Below are 21,253 nucleotides of genomic sequence, written 5' to 3'. Positions count from 1 at the left end.
GGTCATCGTCATTATCACTGTAAATCCAAACCAAAGCGCCTTTAGTATGAAAACGCCTCGGAGGAGAGAAAAGTCCGGGGCACGAGGAGAAAGTTGGCCCCAGTGAGGCCGGAGCTCGTGGGCGAGCGCTGGAAACTGGCTCGCCGTCTCGTTATGTCTGCCCTGAGCAAGTGTGTGGACAAAAGACTAATGAGGACGCACAACTTTGAAACTGCCACACGCTGAAAAACAGACAGAGAAAATGAGGCATAAATAAGAAAACACAGTGCTTCCAGGAGCTGCCAGGAGGTTATTTTCGATTAGCGGCACGTACCCCGCACAAATTACAGTACGTGTGTGTTAGCCGGAATTGCTAAACGAGAAAGCGCCGCATGTGGATTGAATCTGAATAAACAACTGTTTTTGAAGAATGTAATCCAATCAGTTGGCGTCTCCTCTTCGAGGCTGGAGCACGGACGGCTTTCTGATCCCACCTCCGTCCATTCATCCTTCATTTCCTCTAAGTTGCTACCTTTTGAGTGACAATAATAGTGATTCAGGAGGCAATAAGCATGGCAGCAAAAAACAAGGCAGAGCTGATATACTGTTGGTAAAGAGCGGCCTGATTATTCCTGCGTTCTCGCAGTCATCAGGATAAACGCTTCAGAGGACTGATGGATGGGCTCACACAGAAATTCTCCTGTATTTTGTTCCTCCGTATGGGAGACAAGACGTCGTGGTCAGCCCCAGCAGTCGGCAGTAATGTCACACCGGTATCGAGCCCGTGGAAGGATCAGCCAATGAGAACTAATGTATCAAGATGGGATCCTGTCTTGGTTGGTTTGGTTCAAGATGGAGGCGCAGCCGCGAAGACAAGTGAATTGTGGTCTGTTCGGCGATTTTGAAACAGCACGACGACCACGGGTTGAGAAAAGAGGCCAATGAACAAAATCTGGATTCTACAGCTGATTTCAGGAACTCGTTTAAAGTCAACGCTGATTCAAAAGAAGGTATTACAGTTATTTATATTAATTAAATGGCTTCCACAGTGACAAAAGGCAGGCCTGGACCCCTCAGCTGTTTGTATCAGTGGTCCCTGACTGCAATAAGACAACCACTTCCTCTCCTGCTAGTATTTACACATCGACTCTGGTGGACAGTAACTAAATACATTTACTCTAATACAGTGCTTCACTACATTTCTGAGGGAAACATTGAACTTCTAACACCACCATATTTATTTGACAGCTCTAGATAGTAGCTACTTTTTAGATTAACATGTGATTAAACCAGCAGTTCCCAAACGTTTCGGCTTGAGACCCCTCATAGAAAAGCAATCAGTTGGGGCCTTGTGTCACATTTCCACCACAGCAGTTCCACCATAAGAGACATTTCCCTCCTGGACATTTAAATCATTTAAAGGACTGTTAGAGGGCCAAATAGGTAAGAATGTCATACATATATGTCATCTCACGCCCCCACACATTTATTGATCATGTGACACTTTGTGTGGGTCCAGTTCCTTGGTTGGGAACCGGAGGACTAAAACACTGAATTCTGGGTACTATAATGTAGTTCAAACTAGCTCCAACTAAGCTCCAAGAGTTAAATGCTGCTTAAACACCGTTCACAAACAATTTATCAGTCTCAGTGGCCATTTTCTGCAGAATTTTCATACTTTAATTATATTTTGCTAATAATACTTCTGTACTTGTACCTGAATGAGATTCTGAACGCAGAAATCTTACTAGCTGTATTTTTACATTAACTTTCTGGTACTTTTACTGACGTAAAGGATTTGAACACTTTTCCACCACTGGCCCATTCTGACTCCCCTTCTCTCTCTTTATCTGTCTTTTCCATCGTCTTCCCTGCAAACCATCAACAATAACCAATAATATCCACTTTCAACTGCAGACACCTTCATCCACAACTACATCCACGCTGCATGAGACTCCACCATGTTCAACACGTCACCTGTTCTGGCCTAAGCTGTGATGCAGAGCCATCACTACAGGAGCCTCTTGTTTCCAGGAATCCACTTCACCTTACATATTCATTATATCTTGTAAAATGTGTGGGGATACATCTCTGAACAGCTCTTTTCTTATTGGTCCGTGGCCTTAGGGCTTTTGTTATGATTGGATACTTACGTATAAAAGCCAGCCACCCCCTCCGTGTGTCTCTCGTTCTAAAGGTCTGCTCCTGCATATTAAACAGTGTGGAGCGTTGCAGCGATCTAATGTTACTCCTTCATCTGCGTTATCACCTCGGTGAATAAATAAATAAACAGAATTGGCTGCAAGTGAGACAGCAAGAATGCGGTGTGGTCCCGCAGAAGAGGTGCGTGTTTTGGAGGGGTTAAAGGAGGGTGGCGGGTGGTGGGGGGGTGAGGCCTGTCACTGCGATGAAGACAGATGATGAGGCTGCATTGCTGTAAACGAGTGAGTCAGCCCTCCCTTCAGACAGACACAGGCCTGCGGGAGGTGGAGGAGGAGGGGGGTGGAGGGAGACGGGGAAATGCATGGGAACTGTCCCCGGTGCTGAAATCTGGAGCGGCTGCTTTCTAACAGCCTCGAGTTCAGCCCAGTGCAGGAAATAAAAAATAGCCCCACGCGGAGTCATGGCGTCTTTCAGCGCCTCACTCACATCTGTCCCCAGAGCTTTAGTGTAACAGGTCAGTCATTCCCCTGCTTCCTAATGCAAGAGCAACACAATGATAGCATGATGACCGAGGTTCACAATCCACAGCAGGGGGAGTATAACATACACCCAAGCAAAACCTCTATGGGCTGTTGCTGCTGAGCTTTTTCCACACAGATCCTGTCCTGAATAGGTTATTTGGCATTCTGATCACAAAGCCAGCCACCATGTAATTCTTCCAGAGCCAAGTCAAAAAAATTCTATTAAAGTACTTCTTATATCCTAAACCTCAGTCCCCAGGGACAATCGTTTTGTGCTGTCATGCTATTTGTGGACTAATCATCCACACACACACCAGCTGTGTTTCCACCACTTCTGACCTAGACATTGACTTCTATTCATTTTCTCACCCTCACCATAAACGTACCCTAACCTTAACCCAAGCCTTCACCCTAAAAATGAACATTTTACATTATGGTGACTGGCAGTTGGTCCCCAAAAGGAAGGCAAGTCCTCAAAATGCGAATGTGTAAACACATTAATGTGCCCACAACATGAGTAATACACATCTACATACAAACACATGCACATGCACACACAAACGCAAAGTCATACACACACACTCTAGCCCCCATAAGGAATGAATGTGAAAGAGTCTGGATCAACAGGAATTGGATATTGCATTGTGCCTTTCAGGCATCACCCCCCCACCACCACCACCAGCACCCATATTCTTTGAAATGATTTCGTTGCATTATTCATCTTTCAAAGCTGTCATGCTTTGTGGCTAACCCTCTGTCAGTTTGCTCAACATCACAGATGCATCATGAGATGGATTCTTCCACTGTACACTGCAGACAGCTGATCTGAGGAGGAATTCGGCTCCATCATTGAGAAGCGAGGAAGGTGATACAGCTTTATTAGACGCCGGCGTAAGTGCTGACATCAGGGTGCAAAACACACTTCACACTCACAACATGCAAACGCCTCTGTCACCTTTCCTAACACCGCCACAGCAGCTGAAATGTCGAACTTTGGTCATATACACTTTGCAACTTGCTCCCCTGAATCTCCTCCAGAGCACCACAGCAGCGGCTTTAATGTTATTCCAGCTCGTTCACTGCATGAGTTCCAAATGAGAGCTCCGCTGATGGAGGCTCCTCACTTGCAAATACTGTAAATTAAAAATGGACAACTTGCAGTCAAGCAGTAATAAGCAATTCCTCTCAGTTTAACATGAAACGATTATGCAACAGGTCTAGTACTTGCAGAAGCTTGGCTAAAAGGGTCATTGTTGCAATATACTGTATTTTAGACGAGGCCAACAGGAGAATGATGTCACGAGTCCGTAAATAAGGGTCCTTTTCTCGGGCACTGCAGAGACCAGGCGGGTGTGGTGACTGCATTAGTAGACGCGCAATCCCCGGCGCAAACGCTCACGTAAGACCACAATGTGGACATTCCTGTGACGGCTTTCCACCGCCGCTACCACTGCCTTCTACTTGTCGGACGTGTCTTGAAGTTCAAATCGATCTGCTGCCAGCAAATTTGACAGAATTTGCCGATCTCGCCTCATTCCGACAGCCACAAGGTGCCCATTTGACGGTGCGCCTCCCCAAGCCCGTGTTTGTGAGAAAAATACATGCACAATGATAATCTGACATCTGCTCTGCTTCTGACAACAGCTTAGTATTCTCCACAGACGCCCCACTCTCTCCCTCAGAGTACCCCATGCCGTTTTTGTGTGCCGCTTTCCCTCTGTACCCAACTCTTTCCCATTCCTATGCGGCTTTCCCCCCCCCCTCTCGAGCCAGCTTACGAGCACGAACAACAACGGAATTGAACAGCGGCTTCATAAAATATGCAGGTAAAAAGGCAACTCGGAAAGCACCGACATCTCAAGCACAACACTTTCCATGCTCTACTGAGAACTGACCTCCCAGTCTAACGAATCCCACTCTTCGGTAAACATCCGGAGGATTTCTTTTCATCCAAAAGAGCGGACCAGGCGCAGCGGCTCTACGGAGCGACTGGGCGATGCGATGCCATTGCGCTTTTGGTATTATCCTCATGAAATCAATTTGGACAGAGGGACGTCGTCGGGAGAGGGCATCTCGGCGGCGTCGACGGCAACTTGAGCGACACAGATGAGCGATGCTACGTTTTGCAGTCCAACATTTTTCGCTCGGCGACGGTTGCAGCCAATTAGCACACCACTTGCGCTCGGAGGCGAATAGCTCCTGACACGGCGCTCCTTCTCTTGAGCATCGCTTCTATTTCAGCTGCTGTGCTGCTTTTTGGAAAAAGGTGGCAGACTATACAACACACGCAACTTCTCATTTCCAGGATATGGGGGAATTTAGTGTAGCGCACACTCCAAAGCCAATAAATCCCCGTAGCGCATTTGACAAATCCTTTCCCGCTGCTGAAGAGCAACAATAAAGGAAGCTTTTAGAGGTCCCTGCATGAAGTGCTTCTTAAAACACGTGACTCCATCTATTCCATGGTGCATTTGATCCATAATAGACCCTAAGCAGTGGCAGACACGTTATGTGGGGGCATGGTTGTGCTAGAATGAATGACACTGGTACCACACAGTAGACTACTCACCATTAGCACAGCAAAGTTATTATGATGGGTGCAATGAATAGTGGTCGTGTTGCCCCCGGAGCCTGTTATGTGGCAGCCCTCTGCCCTCCAGCCACCGTGTCCATCCAGCAGGTCAAAATCCCAATAGGCTGCGGTGGGGTCTACACCCAGTGCGAAGTGCCTGAGAGCGATAGTAACGGAGTGCACGGCGCTCCCGAGGCTGCACCCATCTGCAACAAAAGCAAGACATTCAATTAAGGAAACCAAGCGGAAAGTCTGTAAGTGCTGTGGCCAAAGAAGCGTGGACATGAGCGCGCGCATTCACATGCCAAACTCCTGTATGCACAACACACACGCATACACACGCACGCGCGCGCATTATGTTGCTCAAGTGTCAGACTGTTACTGCAGTTGACAGACTGTTGTGTGAAGTGTTGCAGGTAAACTTTCATCTCGAACAGAAGCCTGAAGAAGCCATTTTTCCCCCCACAGAGACATGAATGCAGCAGTGAAGTGCAGAGTGATGTTATTTCATTAACTGAAACGATTGAAAACACTCACGGAGACACTGAGTTTGGATTTATTCCAGCAACATGCACACCAGGCGGGCAAGCGTGTGTGTGTCAACATGTTGCGCAGAACAAACTGAGACTGTGTGTGTTTGTGTGTGCGCGCGCGCGCGTGCGGGTGTGTGTAAACATGTAGTCCGAGTGGCAATACAGTATAGCGTTGACATCACGGGCATGATGATAAAAATGGATTTCCTCTTACCTAATTTGGTGAAAGCAACTGGTGTTGAAACGCTCCTACGCTTCCCATCGTCTGCGAGATTTGACGAATTCCCCGTGCAAGGAAAGAGTTTCCCATTGCGAAACACAATAAACTGCAGCTTGCAAGTGGAGTTATCAACAGATTGCAGCGCAGAGGAGGAGATAGGCGTACCAGCCGGCGGTAAATGGATTGAGGCGACTGCCACTGAGTTCTGCGGATGGAACAAAAAAAAGAGAGGAAAATAAAAATTAAATAATGTCTCCGAGATGCGCAGGAAAAAAAAAAAAAAACTCCCACAGAAAAAAGGACTGACAAACTGCTTTCCTCTCCAGGAGTGGAAGCGACCATAGACCACAAGTGACCAAGGGAATGAGAATCACGTTTGAAGCGCTCTAGTGCGCCTATTTGGTCAGGCTCCCTGCCGCAGAGGTGGAAATGGTTCTTACCATTTCAGCTTGAGGGCACATCAACACTGCAGCTTGATTTAAAGAGACAACCGGTCTGACTTTATCTTCTTTTCACCCATTATAAACACTGGAGAACCTCCGACAAAACATCCCTGGTAACATTTTTTGGGAAAAAAAGGGTTTCTAGGAGGAATGGCGTGGCTTGGGTATGTCAAAGGTGTAGGTACTCGCCATCTTTGAGCACAAGTGAATCCAAACTGATCTTGCAAACTAGTTTTTTATTGCTGTAACAGCAAGCCAAAAAAAAAAAAAAACCCTGGGCAGCCATTCCCAAAAATCTCAGCAGAGTTGTGTTCAAGATCCACAGTGGCTCTGATCTGTTCTGACCTGTAGCTAAAAAAAATCTATACTGAAGTAACATATTCAGCCGGAGTCTGTGCCCGTCCTGTCCCAGGAACATCTGTGCTCAAATCAGGATCAAGGCTTTTGAAGCTGCATGATAACAACAGCTGCAGGAACTTTGCCACAGCTCAGGCTTTAGTGATTCGACGCCCCTGGTGGACAGAAATGTTGTTCAAGGGTGTGTGGACCGGTGGCTGGCTGCACTTAGGACAGGACAGGCAGCACTTAACCCTGCCAAAAGATCAAGTTTAATCCTAAAAAAAGGCTTCCAAAGTGTAACCGTCACATGACCTACACATGTGGCCACACGCTCCACTCCACGCATCCTATCAGCTGCACGGGCTCGGGGCTGTTCAATATTTCATACATAACAACAGAGGGGGAAGTACGGTGTAGCTGCAAGGGCACATAGACAGAAAAGAGAGGCTTTCACACGTGATCTCAGCTGTGCTTTATTCACAAAAGTGGTGCTCCTCTGGTCATCGAACTGCATCCGTGTATGAAGCAGTTTACAGTGCAGAAAACAGGCTGAAATCCTCTTTGTTTGATTTGAATTCTGCATCACGCATTTCCAGGAAGACACAAAAACACACACATTGTTTTTCCAGTAAGTGACCCGAAAGGAGAACGACGCCAGTGAGGAGGCTGATGATGACACACGCTCACAATAAAGATAATGGCGTTGTTGCGAGGGGGCTTTCAGTCTCGTCACCCCTCCAGCGTGAGAGGATCAGCACTCTGAGCCTAAAGGGGAGGGAAGCTTCCTGCCCGAGATGAATGTGGATGCCCATTAAGTGCCCGTACAGTTAATGGGGAGCTGCTTAGTCAGACGTTCAGCCCAATCAATGACGGGGAGAAAGATGGCCAAATTTCTTAATCAGGTTAAACAAAAGTGCCTTTGTTAATTCTTATGTTTCTTACGCTGGCTGCAGCGTTGGGGTGGTTGTTAAATGTGATGCGACAGTCTGAGCTGTTTTGATTTATCCTGGAAAATAACTCTATAGGCGACAGAGAGCGACGGCGTGCCTAAGCACTATTCCTTTACGTTACGCCCATCGTGTGCGAGGAGCCAGCAGTGATTTTACAGCATCGGGTTTGTTCGCTATTAGTTTCTGCATTGACTCGCTCTTGAAGGCTATTGATTTTCATCCCGCAGCGTGCATGTGAGGGGAGAGGAAGAAAGACAGAGGATCTTCGCCTGGAAATTTATGTTGCATCATTTCCTTTCTCCAAACAGCTTAAGCCCGGCAGTCTGTTTCGTCGGATACAGACATCAGGGATGGAGGCGGGGAGGGTTTGAGCATCTGTGCCAATTCGGGAGAGGGGAGAGGGCTAAACGCGGGGCCCTCCACGCTGTCCGAGGGGCCCCGCCTCATACGTCGAACACAGATGTCAAGCGACCTTCGTTTTCAAGGCGTGCAACTCACAGAAAGAAATCTTATCTCGTATACTTGTCTCCTCATCTCTTTTTTACATCTTTTATCCTCTTTTATGTGGCGTATCAAAGGGATTTACAGCCCAGAGGGTGTGCTACAAGCTCGGCGTGCACAAGGTCCTGTTCCAAGCCACAATCTACGTTCCTCCTGAGCAACCTAAACAGCTACATTTCCTCAGCCCCAACACCACCAGGGACCTCACACTTCAGAGTTGATTTAGCTGCTTGTACCTCAGCCGTCTGACCTTCCTCCGAGCCCCTCCCTCTCCGGCCGGGCAGCATGCTGTAGCCTTAGTAACCATAATCACACACTGGCCTCCGCGTCTCGCTCAAGCCCCCCCCCCTTATTCCTTTCCTTTCAGAGGGCATCCAGGTGAATGCCGCCAGTCACCTCCTATTTCAGGCTGTTCCCTCTCGTCCGCCTCCCTCCCGCCGCCCTCCTCCACCTGCTCCGTGACGCGCGGCCCTGCCTGATAGAAACCACAAAGCTGCGAAACAGCCTGCAGGGCAAAACACAGCAGCGGTGTTTGACCCGGGGCAGCCACCAAATCACAGCATAAACATCACGCTTAAACATGGCTCCTCGGCTTCACAGGGGGATTACTGTCGAGTGTGTTTAGACAAAGAGGTGAAAATTAAGGAAGTGTTTTGTTTATTGTCTAATCCAAAATTAGAAAAGAGCTACAGCTCTGTGCCTTTGTTGATATATCTGTGGGAGAGATGCATTTATTTATTTGCGCAGGCGGCAACTTGAAATTAACTCTAAATGAAATGAATTTGGCTCAAAGGGCATCTCGCTGAGCTCGGCCCCAGCCGAGAGGAACTGCTGACGAGCACGATGGGAGATTTGCATATTTCTTTTTTCTAATCACCGGCGGTCCTGTCAGCGCCGACGTGGCCAAAGACACAGCGACCATGACAAATAGGTAGACATCAGGAAACTTCAGGGGGTCATTTCTACCCATAATGTTTTGAAGGCTGAAAATAAATCACAGTTTGCTCATTTAGCCAGAGCTCGCGCACACTCCTCTGCTGGAGCTACTTTCCAGGTTTGAATGTATTCATATGCCCCACATTAAAAACACAAGCAAAGGAAACTGAATTCTACAAAAGTGATTGCCATGGTCGCAGCCTAAAAGGCGTTTTTCCTCTTCAGCTTTATTATGTCGTAGAGAAGTTAGCATTACTCATCAAGAGAAATTAAACAGTCCTACAAGGTTGCCATGCCAACAAGAGTCTGTTTCCTCCAGACAGGTTGCGTGGCTGGGGTGGGGGCCGTTTGAGCAGATTTGAAGCAGGAAATCAGGCTCTTTGGAGAGGCAGAGCTGTCAGCGACACTCTCCTCAGTCAGCTCTGACTCGAACTGTCACATCACAGGGCTGTGTCTTCACAAAAACATCCGAGAGGCCGCAACAGATGGACAACATTGTTTGATTAAAAAGGCATTGTGGATTACAAACGAACGGATTCATTGTGTGTAGTACCAAAACTAATATATTAGCTGCAGGGTGATTCATAATGAGCCTAAAGGAGCCAAGTCTTTGAGACAGAACAGATCTTAGAAGGGAAATCCACAGACTTTCAGCATTAATTCATGCAAATGCATGACTCGCTCTCTCATTGTCATATTCCTCCGTAACCAGAAACGTATCATCAGAGTCTGTCTCATCGGTCTCCTGATGCCACGTCAGTGGAGCCTACACTACATGCCCATTCTTGGTGAAGGCAAAGACGACTGTGACTCATACTTCCATGCAGAGCTGTGATGCTAAAACACAATTCGGGCACACAAAGAAAAAAAAACAGTCCTCTGAGTCATCTCCCAGTTATTCTTGGGGTCAGTTCACCCAAATCACAAAATAACACATTGTAATTTACCTCTGGTGGTATCAAGCCGTGCAGATAGTTTGGGTTTTATTTCTCCAGGTAATGCAGCGGTGGCCTGATAAGAAGAATCCTCTGCTGGATGGTGTTTGAGAGAATATGTCGTTTTGCAATTTGGATGACCCAGCCATTTAGTATCAACCAGTCTTTAATGTCTTAAAGGGGAAATTTGACTCCATCATTGATCTTCAATTTACATTTCAGTTAAATTCCAGTTTAGCTGACACGCCTAAAGGGACTGTTTCTTGATGAGAGCAGGCTTCCTCTCTGGTTTTTGCTTGGAAAGCTTTGGCTTAGGAGATAGCAGTTCAACGTGAAACAAGCATCTGGAAGAGCAAGTAAATAATATTCCAGAAGTGTGTTTCAGTAATAAGTAATAACTCACCACATACTGAGATGGTGACATCAGGGTCTCTGTTACCTCAGTGTTAATGAGCAGACGCAGAAAAAGTTTGGATGCCTCATTAAGTAAATTCATATTCTTGTCCATTGGAGGTGAGGATGATGCTCTCCACAGAAAGATCCAATGACAGCATTCATTCCCTCTCTAAACCATTCATTACCTGTTTATTCACCAACATGCTCACTGAATTCTGCCGAATAAGCTATAATTGGCCTGTTTCTGAATAAGACTGAATTGGCATGACTGGAATCCCAAAAAAAGAGTCAGCATCCGGCCCATAACAATGCACCCTTTCACCGTTGGTCGAGGAAGGATTTCACCCACACACACACACACAAACAGCGGCGCGGTCCGTCTGGAGTCTGCCCGAGTCGTGCTTTACTATCACCCCCAGTTTCTCTTGTGTTTGATTCTGCCGCAGGGCTGGGGAGACAGGATTAATGGCCAGTCATTTGGTGCAGCAATAACAGCTGGCCATCACGCAAAGTGGGTGGAAACATAGTGGGAAGTTTGGATTAGGCCGCGGGGTCCCGTCTCTTCTATCTGGGCTGCTGGATGGATAAACGTACGAGCTCCCTTTAATTCAGTACACCTAAGAGCTCTGTTTTTTCAATTACTTCCAGATTAGCCCTCACTTGTTTTGGGTCAGTGGTCCGGTGGGAAGAAATGACAAGAGAGCGATACGATCAAGGTGACGCCGAGCCACTGATTCATGAATAGATTTCTCACTTTTGTTCCACCTGTCGGACGGTGTTATTTCAGACACGCTGCGTCTGAAGCCAGAGACAACTGTACTGCACTGATATCAAAATGTCACAACTTGTCTGTGCCTCGCGCTGCCACCAGAGCTGCAGATTTAACCAGAAGGTGTTCACTCCACTTGAACAATGTGATTAAAGCAGATCTCCATTTGAGGAGAGAGGGGGGTAGAACAATCGCGGTCTCTTTGGGCCTTTTCAGATTGTAATATGAGATTCGGCTTGGAGGTGAAATGAAAGTGAACTGGTGTGTGTGCTCCGCAGATTGAATCATTCAATTACTTTTCAGTCGCTATTTGATTTTCCGCGCGTGCGGTGTTGGTGACAGGCTCTCAGGTTTGGCGAGCCAAGGCCAAGTATTGATCTCGTAAACGTGTGCCATCGAACAGTTTGCAGTTTGAGGGAAGAAGGTGAACTCCGCAAATTAGCTGCAATGAAATAATTATGCTGCCAAGCGCGACCCCAAAGTTCATGCTGTGATGAATGCAACTGCTGTAACGCAAACACACACACACACGTCCTTTCTATGATGTATAGTGTGTATTAGCTGGTTGTAATAACCCGCTCAGATATGTTGTCCCATTGTGCCGCCTCCCGTTTATGACTCAGTGGCTAGAAGCTATACCTAGCTAGTGCTGTCTAAGTGTCTCCATGGTAACCTGCTTATGAATCTGACTTAACAATTTCCCTCCACAGTGGCAGAGTTGGGGGCTAGCTGGTGATGTGAAGTGCCTTTACATCAACATGGGTATGCATGAATATGCATGGCTGCGGGGAGCTGGGGGTCATTCATCAGCAAAACCAGATTACAACATGCTACAGTGGGACGGCTGGCTGCAGACCTCCGTTTGGGAGCGTGATTAACCACCCTCTCGCCCTCGTCTTCAGCCGAGATCAAACTGCATAAGATTTCAAAGATTCCTTTAAAAAAGCAGACGCAATTAAATTTTTATACGCGATTCGATCGACCCCCAAGACAGCGTAATTTTCTCGCGAGCGTGATGATGCAAGTCACCGAGTGGTTTGAGAGCTGCTCGTTAATGGTAATTTACCACAGGCAGCGGCTCTATAGGGTTTTTTCCTACGTAGCGGCATTAAGCTTCAGACCGTATCATCCCTCGTGTTGCGTTACACACGCCTGTTGCTGTGTAAATGAATGAGGCGCTGGAAGGGTCGAGGGGTCGTCACCGTCTGCATAGTGAAGACAAATCACGGCGAGGAGAACAAAGCTTTGGAGATGAATCGCCTCCACGCGCACGCGTCTAAACAGCATCACGGGGCTTCTGTGGTCCTGTCATCGAGGTACCGTGATGCAACAGGCTGACTGCTTCCAGCTGAAACCTGCAGCAGGAAGGCAGCGAACCAATCAAGATGCACACAAACACACACACACACACACACACACACACACAGCCTGGAGTTCGCTAAGCAACGCTGTGTGGAAAGGCAAAGGCTGAGAACGTCACATGGCAGCATTCAGACATGGATGACAATCAGGTGGTGCTGCACAGTTAAAAGGGGCTCGTAATTGTCAGTTATACTATAACTATCTATAACTGTTATAGAGCCATTTTATTAACCAGCCCAGTGATTTCAAATTTGAAATTATACAAGAAAATCAAAAAGAGGTAGTGCTTATCTTAAATGCATTTAAGGTATTATTAGCATCATGTAGAGATGTGATTGTCGTCAACGGCCTGTTCTCTCATTTTGCATTGAGACGTCTTGCCTGGAAAATGCCCTCGGGCATCGCCAGGGCACATCTAGTGGATCTAGGAAGGAAATTAAAGCACAGAAAAAGGAGAGGGGGCGAGTGCTGTATATTTATGGCCTCCTCTTACCATATTAATCCCTTCCCACTAATCCTTCAGCTGCACAAAATAAAACTGTAATGGCTTTGGTGGTCATTGTTATCTCATCAGGCTCATGAAGAACTCGCTGGCAAAAAGGAAAGCTTATTACGCTCCTGTATTGTTTGTCTCTGTGTGTCCGATATCATTGCGTGTGGCCTGTGAAGGTGCACTTATCGCAGTTTGATATTCAAACATGTACAGTTGAATGCAGAAGAGTTACAGAAACGAGCGGTTCCTACACATAGATGTGTTTGACTGAATGTGACGCAAAGCAAGGCAGAAAAGACAAGAATAAGCGTTTTCACCAAACCCACCCAGAGTAAAGCTTCCGCCCACTGTGCTGAGTCACATAACGTTGGCTTTATTAAAATGTTAGCCTCCACATTTTTAAAGCGAATAAAGGCTGTGTTTTCCGACACAATCAGGGCTGGAAACACATTATTTACATATCCACACTTAAAAAAGTGTCAGGTAACCTGCGTCTTTTGACCACATTCTGAATCAATAATCCTCAGCTCTTCGAGCAGATGTGACCGTCATCAGGTCCTCATTTGGTTTGGTTCTCTTTTGTTAAAAATAAATTTTGCTGCACCTTTGTTTTTGGTAGGTTTTCACTGAGTCCTGTCCAAAATTTAGGACCCGTGAAGACCTCTAACACACTGTGTACAGCATGTTGGCAGAGCAGCAGCAGATTCAGACACACACAGAGGTCTGCGTCTACACAGGATACATTCAGGCGCAGTGCTGAGTGTAGGTCACCCACGTTTTGGCAGCACTCAGAGCCCGACATGCAAACAGTGCAGCTACACGCATAAAACAAAAGAAAACAGACTTGAAGGGTAAAGAAACGCTTCAGGTCGTGGTGATGCGCACATCACGCGAGCCGTACCGTGGCGACGCAGCCGTATTGATTGATACAGTGGCCTATCTGTTGTGTCAGACGCGTGTGAGACAGATGAGTGAAAAACACGCCTGAAACACCTCCTGTGTAGACAGGGCTTAACCTGAGCTGCTGTCCTCCACAAATGGAGCAAGCTACAAACTTTTCAGAGTCACCTTTGAAGGGGTAGTCTGACATTTTGAAAATAACTTTATTCGCCTGCTCGCCCGGAGTTCGATGAGGCTGGTAGGTATTCTGAGGTAGATTTTTATGCCTTTGGACAGAACCGGGCTAGCTCCTGGCTCCAGCTTCACACTGAACAGACAGATATGAGAGTGGTATCGATCTTCTCATCTGAGTCTGGGCAAGAAAGCGAATAAGCATATTTCCGAAAATGCCAGACTGTTCCTTTAAAGCCCACAGGTGGTGAGTGTTGGAGACACAAACATACATTTCAGTTGAGCTTTCCACACACGTACACGAACTGTCTGTTCACATAAGACAAAGGGAAACTGTGCGCATGCTTCATCTTATTTTAAGCGAATTCCTCATTTTTTAATCTAGTTTTTATGTAATGCATGCACTTTTTGTCGTGTTTGTCCACAGTTGCTGTTTGGTATTCTTCACGGGTCTCCCAGTCTTGGTCATGCTGAGGAATCCAAGACACTTCACCGCAAGCCGGGGTAGCATGAAGGATTTATTGGAGCGCTCTTGTGCCTCAAACGCACATCCCTTTAATCGATCCGTTGAAGCATTACCATAATCAGCTCACTCTGGCTGTTCAGCTTTCCCCCATCCCCCTCCATGTTTTGATCAATGAAAGTCCCATCCAGAGTCAACCCCCCCAGCCCCCTCCAGCTACAGTGGGAAAAGAGCCAATTGACTCATACATGTAGTGAAAAGAAGAGAAGGCGGCTTGTATTTCTCAATCAGGACCATAAGTCCAATGAAAATGATCGGGTAGGCGGCACCGTGATGGCGATGGCCATGATGGGATGCGCAATTCTCTTAATAAGATGAGAAAAAGATGATGATCTGAGCTTACTTAGAGCAAATGAAATCCCCTGGGATCTGCACTCGATTTGTCAGCCATTTAATCTGTTAAACGCGGTAATAAGCTGGTGTCAATTCACTGCCTGTTTAGCACAATCACTGCAAAATGCTGCCCTGAGCCATGTGGTGGAGGTGGTCTGAACTACTGATACGCTCATGTGACTTAAAAGTGTCTTAAATAAGAGGCTAAATTCCAAATGCGCTGTGTAGGCAGCAGCCCTGAGGTTTACTATGCATAAAGTGATAAAAATACACCATAGGAGACACATGCCGACAGATTCGCATCCAAGCATCCAGTTTCTTTAGCTGATTATTTATTTATGTATTTTTGGGAGAATTGTATGACTTTATTAGAGAGCTAACAGGAAATGAGAGGAGAGAGAAATGTGGAATGTCATGCAACAGAGGACTCAAAGCAAGGGCATTGGGATTACATGTTAAGCGCCTTAAACCCCACACCCACAGCTGCTCATTCCTGATCAGAGAGACTGGGTGCTGAAACCTGTCCCAGCAGACCTGGAGGTCTCCCTGGGTCCCACACACCTGGTCCCAGGTGTGACTGAACCTTCTCGTTGTGAGCTGCCATCCTGCCCCTCTTCACACAGAACACATTTCATTCAGATTTTTTTTGGCCTATGATTATTTTCTCACTTTCAGCCTGCATGGCTGCGCTTCCTGTTATCAGATCATGGACAGCAGGAATAAATTATTCTATTTAGCTAAGAGGCACACAGGACAGGGACTTATGTGTCTACTGTACACCAGCAAGTGCTGCTGAAATGGTAAGTCAATTAACTGATTAGTTGACAGACAGAAACTGGCAAGTACTTTGATAATCAAGTTCTTTTTTTAAGCGGAAACACCAAAGAATTCCCTGTTTGCAGCTGTTCTGCCAGCTCTAAATGTGAATAATTGCTGTTTTCTTTCTGTCTTCATTGATAATAAGCCGAATATCTTTGGCTTTTATGGCCTGATGCGTCATCTTCCAGCTGTGACGTGGCTGCCAGAGCTGATTGCAGCCGCTTTTGACCATGCTTGTGATTCCCCCAGACGTGCCGCAGTGAGTTTCAGAAGTGTACCAGACGCGGTTTCTTATCTTAAAATATGCGGCTAGCCTATTTTTGACAGAAGACCCGTCAAGCTGCACAGAGCAGGTCGAGCCGCACAGGAATTCAGACACAGGAGCAGCACAGAGCATCCAGTCAATTTCAAAATAAAACACCCTGTGCATACTGCTGATTGTAAAACAGAAAAAAAAACTAACTACGTAGAAGCAGGAAAATCAAGGAACTATAATGACCAAATCAACAGTCTGTGTCATAAAGTGTCACAACCCTTTGGAGGACAGATAAAACTGATGTCAAAGAGCCGTGCTCCATGGGATCAACCTGTTCCATCCTTCTTCATGTCATACACAGTATGTGCTACATGTAAGGTCTACATAGAGCCACAATGTGCACCAAGAAGTAATGCAGAATATGAGTGCCAATGCACTTTTCTGTGCTCATTGGCCCATGTGAGGGTGCAGGTCATCATCTGGCCAAGTGATGTATCGCTGTAAAGGTGTCAAAAGGAAGGAGTGCGTTATTCACGAGACATCTTGCAAATATATAAAAGGATTTCAACATCAGAGCTAATTTTTCAATAACAGGTCAAGTGTTTTAAGTTGTCCTGCTGCCTGGATGACTAAGAATACCACAAAGATACACTGCAAAGTCCAGCTAAAACTGCAAAATATCATCAAAGTGTCGTGAAAGTGTCTCGACAGTCTGCTGACCCATTCCATCATGAATCTTTGTCATTTCTGGTTAATCTGACACAGTTTTCTCTGGATTTGACACCAAGCACATAAATCAAGTGCATCATTTTACTTGTCTTTGACCCAGGCCCAAGGTCAGAAAACTGGAATTAATGGCTGCACATCATAATGTCAGCGTTAGATGTCATTTATCAGGCTTTCGCACTGGCACCCGCACCACATTACTGAAACAAACGGACAGATGATTTGGATGGAACAGCGCTAACTCGAGCCAATCTACCCACAGCCCACGCTCATCCATCTACAGAGCCCCCACTTGGCCCAGATTAGCATCAGACAAGAGGGCACACTTTGAAGATTCTGTGTCAAAAAGTGATTAGCTGGGAGCCGGCCATGTAACCCAACGGGGACTTATTAGCCATTCCACTTAGTGTACACAGTGACCACAGAGAGACAGAGACAGAGGGAGGAGAGGGAGAGAAGTCATTCATCAGAGATTTGTTTTCACCCTGATTAGGAAACAAGCAAAGTAATGGTGTTAACAACCCACTGACCTTTGTCTCAGCGCCCCTTTAACAGATGCCTCAGAACGCTACAATCATTCTTGATTCAAGCTCCAGAGCCTTGAAAGAGGTAGAACAAAGAGATTTGAAGCCATGCTTTCGGATTGATTTTTGTGCTTGTTCCAAGTTGGACCGTGCAATCAATGATTTACCTCTCCAGCTTAGCTCAGGAGCATATACCGTAGTTTGGGTCTTTTTCACTGAGGACTACGAGCCATACTTTAAAACTCCTCTCTCGAGAATAGATCAAGTGAACCGTCTATATGCTGTAAGTAAACTGTATACACACTGGTCCCTGGTCAATTAACAACAATATACCTGTGACTTTGCAGTTGATTTCCAGATGTCAAATGAGTATTGCTTCAGATTACAGCCTGTAAATTAGAGTGTAGCTATTCAGTACATATAAACTGTCAATAAAATACAAAAAAAAAAAAAAAAATGCAAGTCAGACGACAGAGATTGACTGTAAACCCAAATAGAAATATTTGGTGACACCACATTTGAGGACATGTGCTTAAGTCAATGTCTTTTGACATTAACCAACACAATCTAACCTGTCATCATGAAGCTGTTACAGGCCTAATTATCACATTTCTAAAAACGTTTTAGCTTTATGTGTTAACACCACATTAAAGCGTCATATGTGGTTGGTTGACGCTGGCTGTCATGAGACCATTATAAATCTGTCATGAATAATTTCCTTGACCTTAACTACAATTTGGTACTTCTCATAAAGACGGCATTAAGTTTTATTACACTGTCAAATGTTTTCAAATACCTTAAAGCAACATTATGCAAGAATTGGTCGTTTCTGCACTGGCACCTCTACAGTTTCTGGGTGCCCAGACTTTTTTGACTGGGGTTTGCTCAAGTGGGGCCCCGACTTATGCAGGAATGGCATGAAGCACTTGCGTGCACTCGCACACGCACACGCACACACATACACACACTACAACCACTACTTGCCTAATGCTTACTCTAACCTTAACCTAAACCTGACCTTATCCCAACCCAAGTCTTTCCTCTGAAATTGAATAATTTACATTATGGGGACTTGCATTTTTGGAGATTCCAGATGGACAGATAGCTTAACTTCATGCTAAAGTAACTGCTAACTGCTGCTAAGTGTAGCTGCCGTTTGCTAGTTTGCTCAGTCAGCTGTGCAGACACTGACTTGGGACTAAAGTGTCAAATATTTAATTATCTATTGGTAAATTTAAAGGGAAATTTACATCTTAAGACTATGCACAAGATGAAAATAGCCATTATCCCAAGAGAGCTCCTTTACCTCAGCAAGACTAACAGCTAAATAAACCCCATAATGCATGCATGGGCATACAGCACAGCAGGCACAAGACACACTCCACCTTGACTCTCCAGTGTCAGACTGGAGTGGGATTAAGCTTGGTAATACAACGTGTGGTAAAATGTGTGTGGGCGGGTGATTTAGACCAAGCCCACCGCTGCTGTGCCCTCTGTCCTGAGAGAGACACCATCTAGCTGTTTGTCTGCGATCCTTTGACCCCGGGCTACCGCTGCCGGTCATCTCCGGCTCCATCAGGCTAAAGAGCCTGCCACATGCCCCCGGCGTGACACGGCGTCTGAGTCGTTAGCGAGTTAGCTCAGCTAGACGTGCAGGTAGCGGTCCTGAGAGTGGAACGTTCATAAAGACTCCTTCATGTTCATGAGAGGTGTCATGTCGGTGTCACGCACACCCCTTCAAATAAAGTGCTGCCAAATATCTAATTATCTTACACTACTGGTGAGTTTGAAGGAGAATATCTATCCTGTGACTATGCACAAGTTTACAATATCCATCACCTTGAGAGAGCTCCTTAAGCGCAACAAGACAGCTAAGTAAACACAACAAGGCATTCATGGGCATACAGTGTGGCATTTCAATGAAGAGGCACAGGACAAACTCCACCTTGACTCTCCTCTCCAGTGTCAGACTGGAGTGGGATTAAGCTGTGGTAATAGTGGAGGGAATGGCGGTGTGTGTGTGTGTGTGTGTGGGAGGGTGATTTATACCAACAAGCCCATCGCTGCTGTGCCCTCTGTCCTGAGAGAGACACTATCTAGCTGTTTGTCTGCGATCCTTTGACCCGGGCTACCGCTGCTGGTCATCTCCAGCTCCATCAGGCTAAAGAGCCTGCCACATGCCCCGAGCGAGCGCCGCCACGCCACAGCATCTGAGCTACACGGATCTCAGGGGTGGGAGCTAATTGGTCACTTTATGGCAGCGAGTCTGTCTCAGCCACTCTTTTCAGAGGAGGTTAGCACTGCCATCAAGGCGCCATTACGGCGAGAGAATTGACCGAAGCAGCAGCGGAGGGGCAGATACAGAGATTTGCTCCTTGCTTCGACCTCAGATTAATTTAAAAGTCAAACTGGCTACTTAAAGCTCCTCTAGTCAAGCAATATCACTTTAGGTCTGCCGTCCTTAAAGAGGTCGTCCCCATGATATTTAGAAAAAAAGCTGCTGACAGCAGCAAGCAAAGTGCTTCCTGTTGAGTTTTTGAGCTGCTTTTCCGATAGGTTGGCTGTCAGTCAAGCAGATTACTGTGAGGTTTTTCCTTTAATTATCTGTTGATGAAGTTTGAGTTTCAAGGTGGCGCTCTTTTCTTTGTCTATTCAGCCTTAGTGGCCATCGCTGTGATGAGCATTTTTCACGGTTATCCGATGGAAAACAAAATAATGATCCAAAATAGATTGAAAGATTCTCCACAGTTTGGTGCTGATTCTCAGCAGGTTTGTCACATGAGTGACACACAGGTAAGTTGTGATCAATGCTGTTCATGTAAAAAATATCGATTAGTGCTTCAAACCATTGCTAGCAACTGCAGTTACAGCATGTGTGTAAACGGCAAACCACTACAGCACTATGTTCAACTTTACTGACTACATCAGGTGCCTTTTCATTTTGCACTGCAGAGTCTGGGTTTTCCCTTCCTACTGTAGCAACATAAAACTCTTTATAGGTCAAAAATGAAGTATTAAATGTAGGTGCACAGCTATCAGGAGTCTCTAGCTTTGCACATGCACAATAGATTCCAGCTGAGACAGGACAGAAGGTGATATCACCAAATATAATCAAATCAGACAAGAGAAGAGGAGCAAAATGTGCTTGAGGCACATATACATACACAACCAAAGCGAACGAAGGCTGCAGGTGAGACAATGAGAAAGCAGCTCAATGAGGCCATGGTGGTGATTGTGGCATGTCTCCCTCAAACGAGCTGCTCAAAAGTCAACTGCGAACCTGCAGCCTCCAGGGAGATTTCTATGAGAATGGATGCTTGACAGCGGCTAGTACCAGCCAGACTTTAGTTCCACTCCAGGGACGGACCTGCCTTTCCATGTCAGTGTAAATGTAATTTTCACTCAGCTAAAGCACCTCAGGTGCCTCCTCGCCTCAGATCCCGGATTAAGGCGTGAGAGTGAGAGTCAGAGAGGGACGGACAGGAACACAGAGACGCCGTGAGAAATGAAATCAGTGTGAGACAATCTGTGAATATACTGTCCAGGCACGCACTTGTGCATACTGTAGAGGTGCTGTACCACCTGTAATTTGTCCCATTTGACCACAACACACAGAACTTTCACTGCTGTCCTTCATCCACACAATACATACACCACTGAGGAATCAAATGTAATTTCACACAGCCAGCAGTTTGACCTTTAGATGCCAAAACCTCTTTAAGCAGCACACCAATATGAAGGTTTAGAGAAGACCTAAATCTGCTTGATGAGTTTCCAAAGAGGTTTTGATTTGTATTTCTTGCTGTAGGCCTACTATAATATTATAGTTTAACATAAAGGTTGTGGGTTTGATTATCAGTTAATCGCTGTTAATGATCTAATCAACAGA

The 21,253-nt window shown here is 46.1% G+C and overlaps 1 protein-coding gene across 1 annotated transcript in view; it reads right to left on the bottom strand.

The window, feature by feature from the left end:
- LOC121613993 (adhesion G protein-coupled receptor A3) overlaps positions 1 to 21,253 on the bottom strand; it is a 143,559-nt gene that overhangs the window by 41,016 nt on the left and 81,290 nt on the right. The window contains exons 13-14 of the mRNA XM_041947751.1: positions 5,983 to 6,193; positions 5,233 to 5,441 (exon numbers count right to left, since the gene is read on the bottom strand). Of these exons, the coding sequence (XP_041803685.1) occupies positions 5,233 to 5,441; positions 5,983 to 6,193 (420 nt within the window). The remainder of the gene's footprint in view (positions 1 to 5,232; positions 5,442 to 5,982; positions 6,194 to 21,253) is intronic.

Source organism: Chelmon rostratus, chromosome 11 (genome assembly GCF_017976325.1).
Source record: "Chelmon rostratus isolate fCheRos1 chromosome 11, fCheRos1.pri, whole genome shotgun sequence".
NCBI lineage: Eukaryota > Metazoa > Chordata > Actinopteri > Chaetodontiformes > Chaetodontidae > Chelmon > Chelmon rostratus.
The sequence above is the reverse complement of the archived record's forward strand: the minus strand, read 5'-3'. Positions and strand labels throughout refer to the sequence as shown.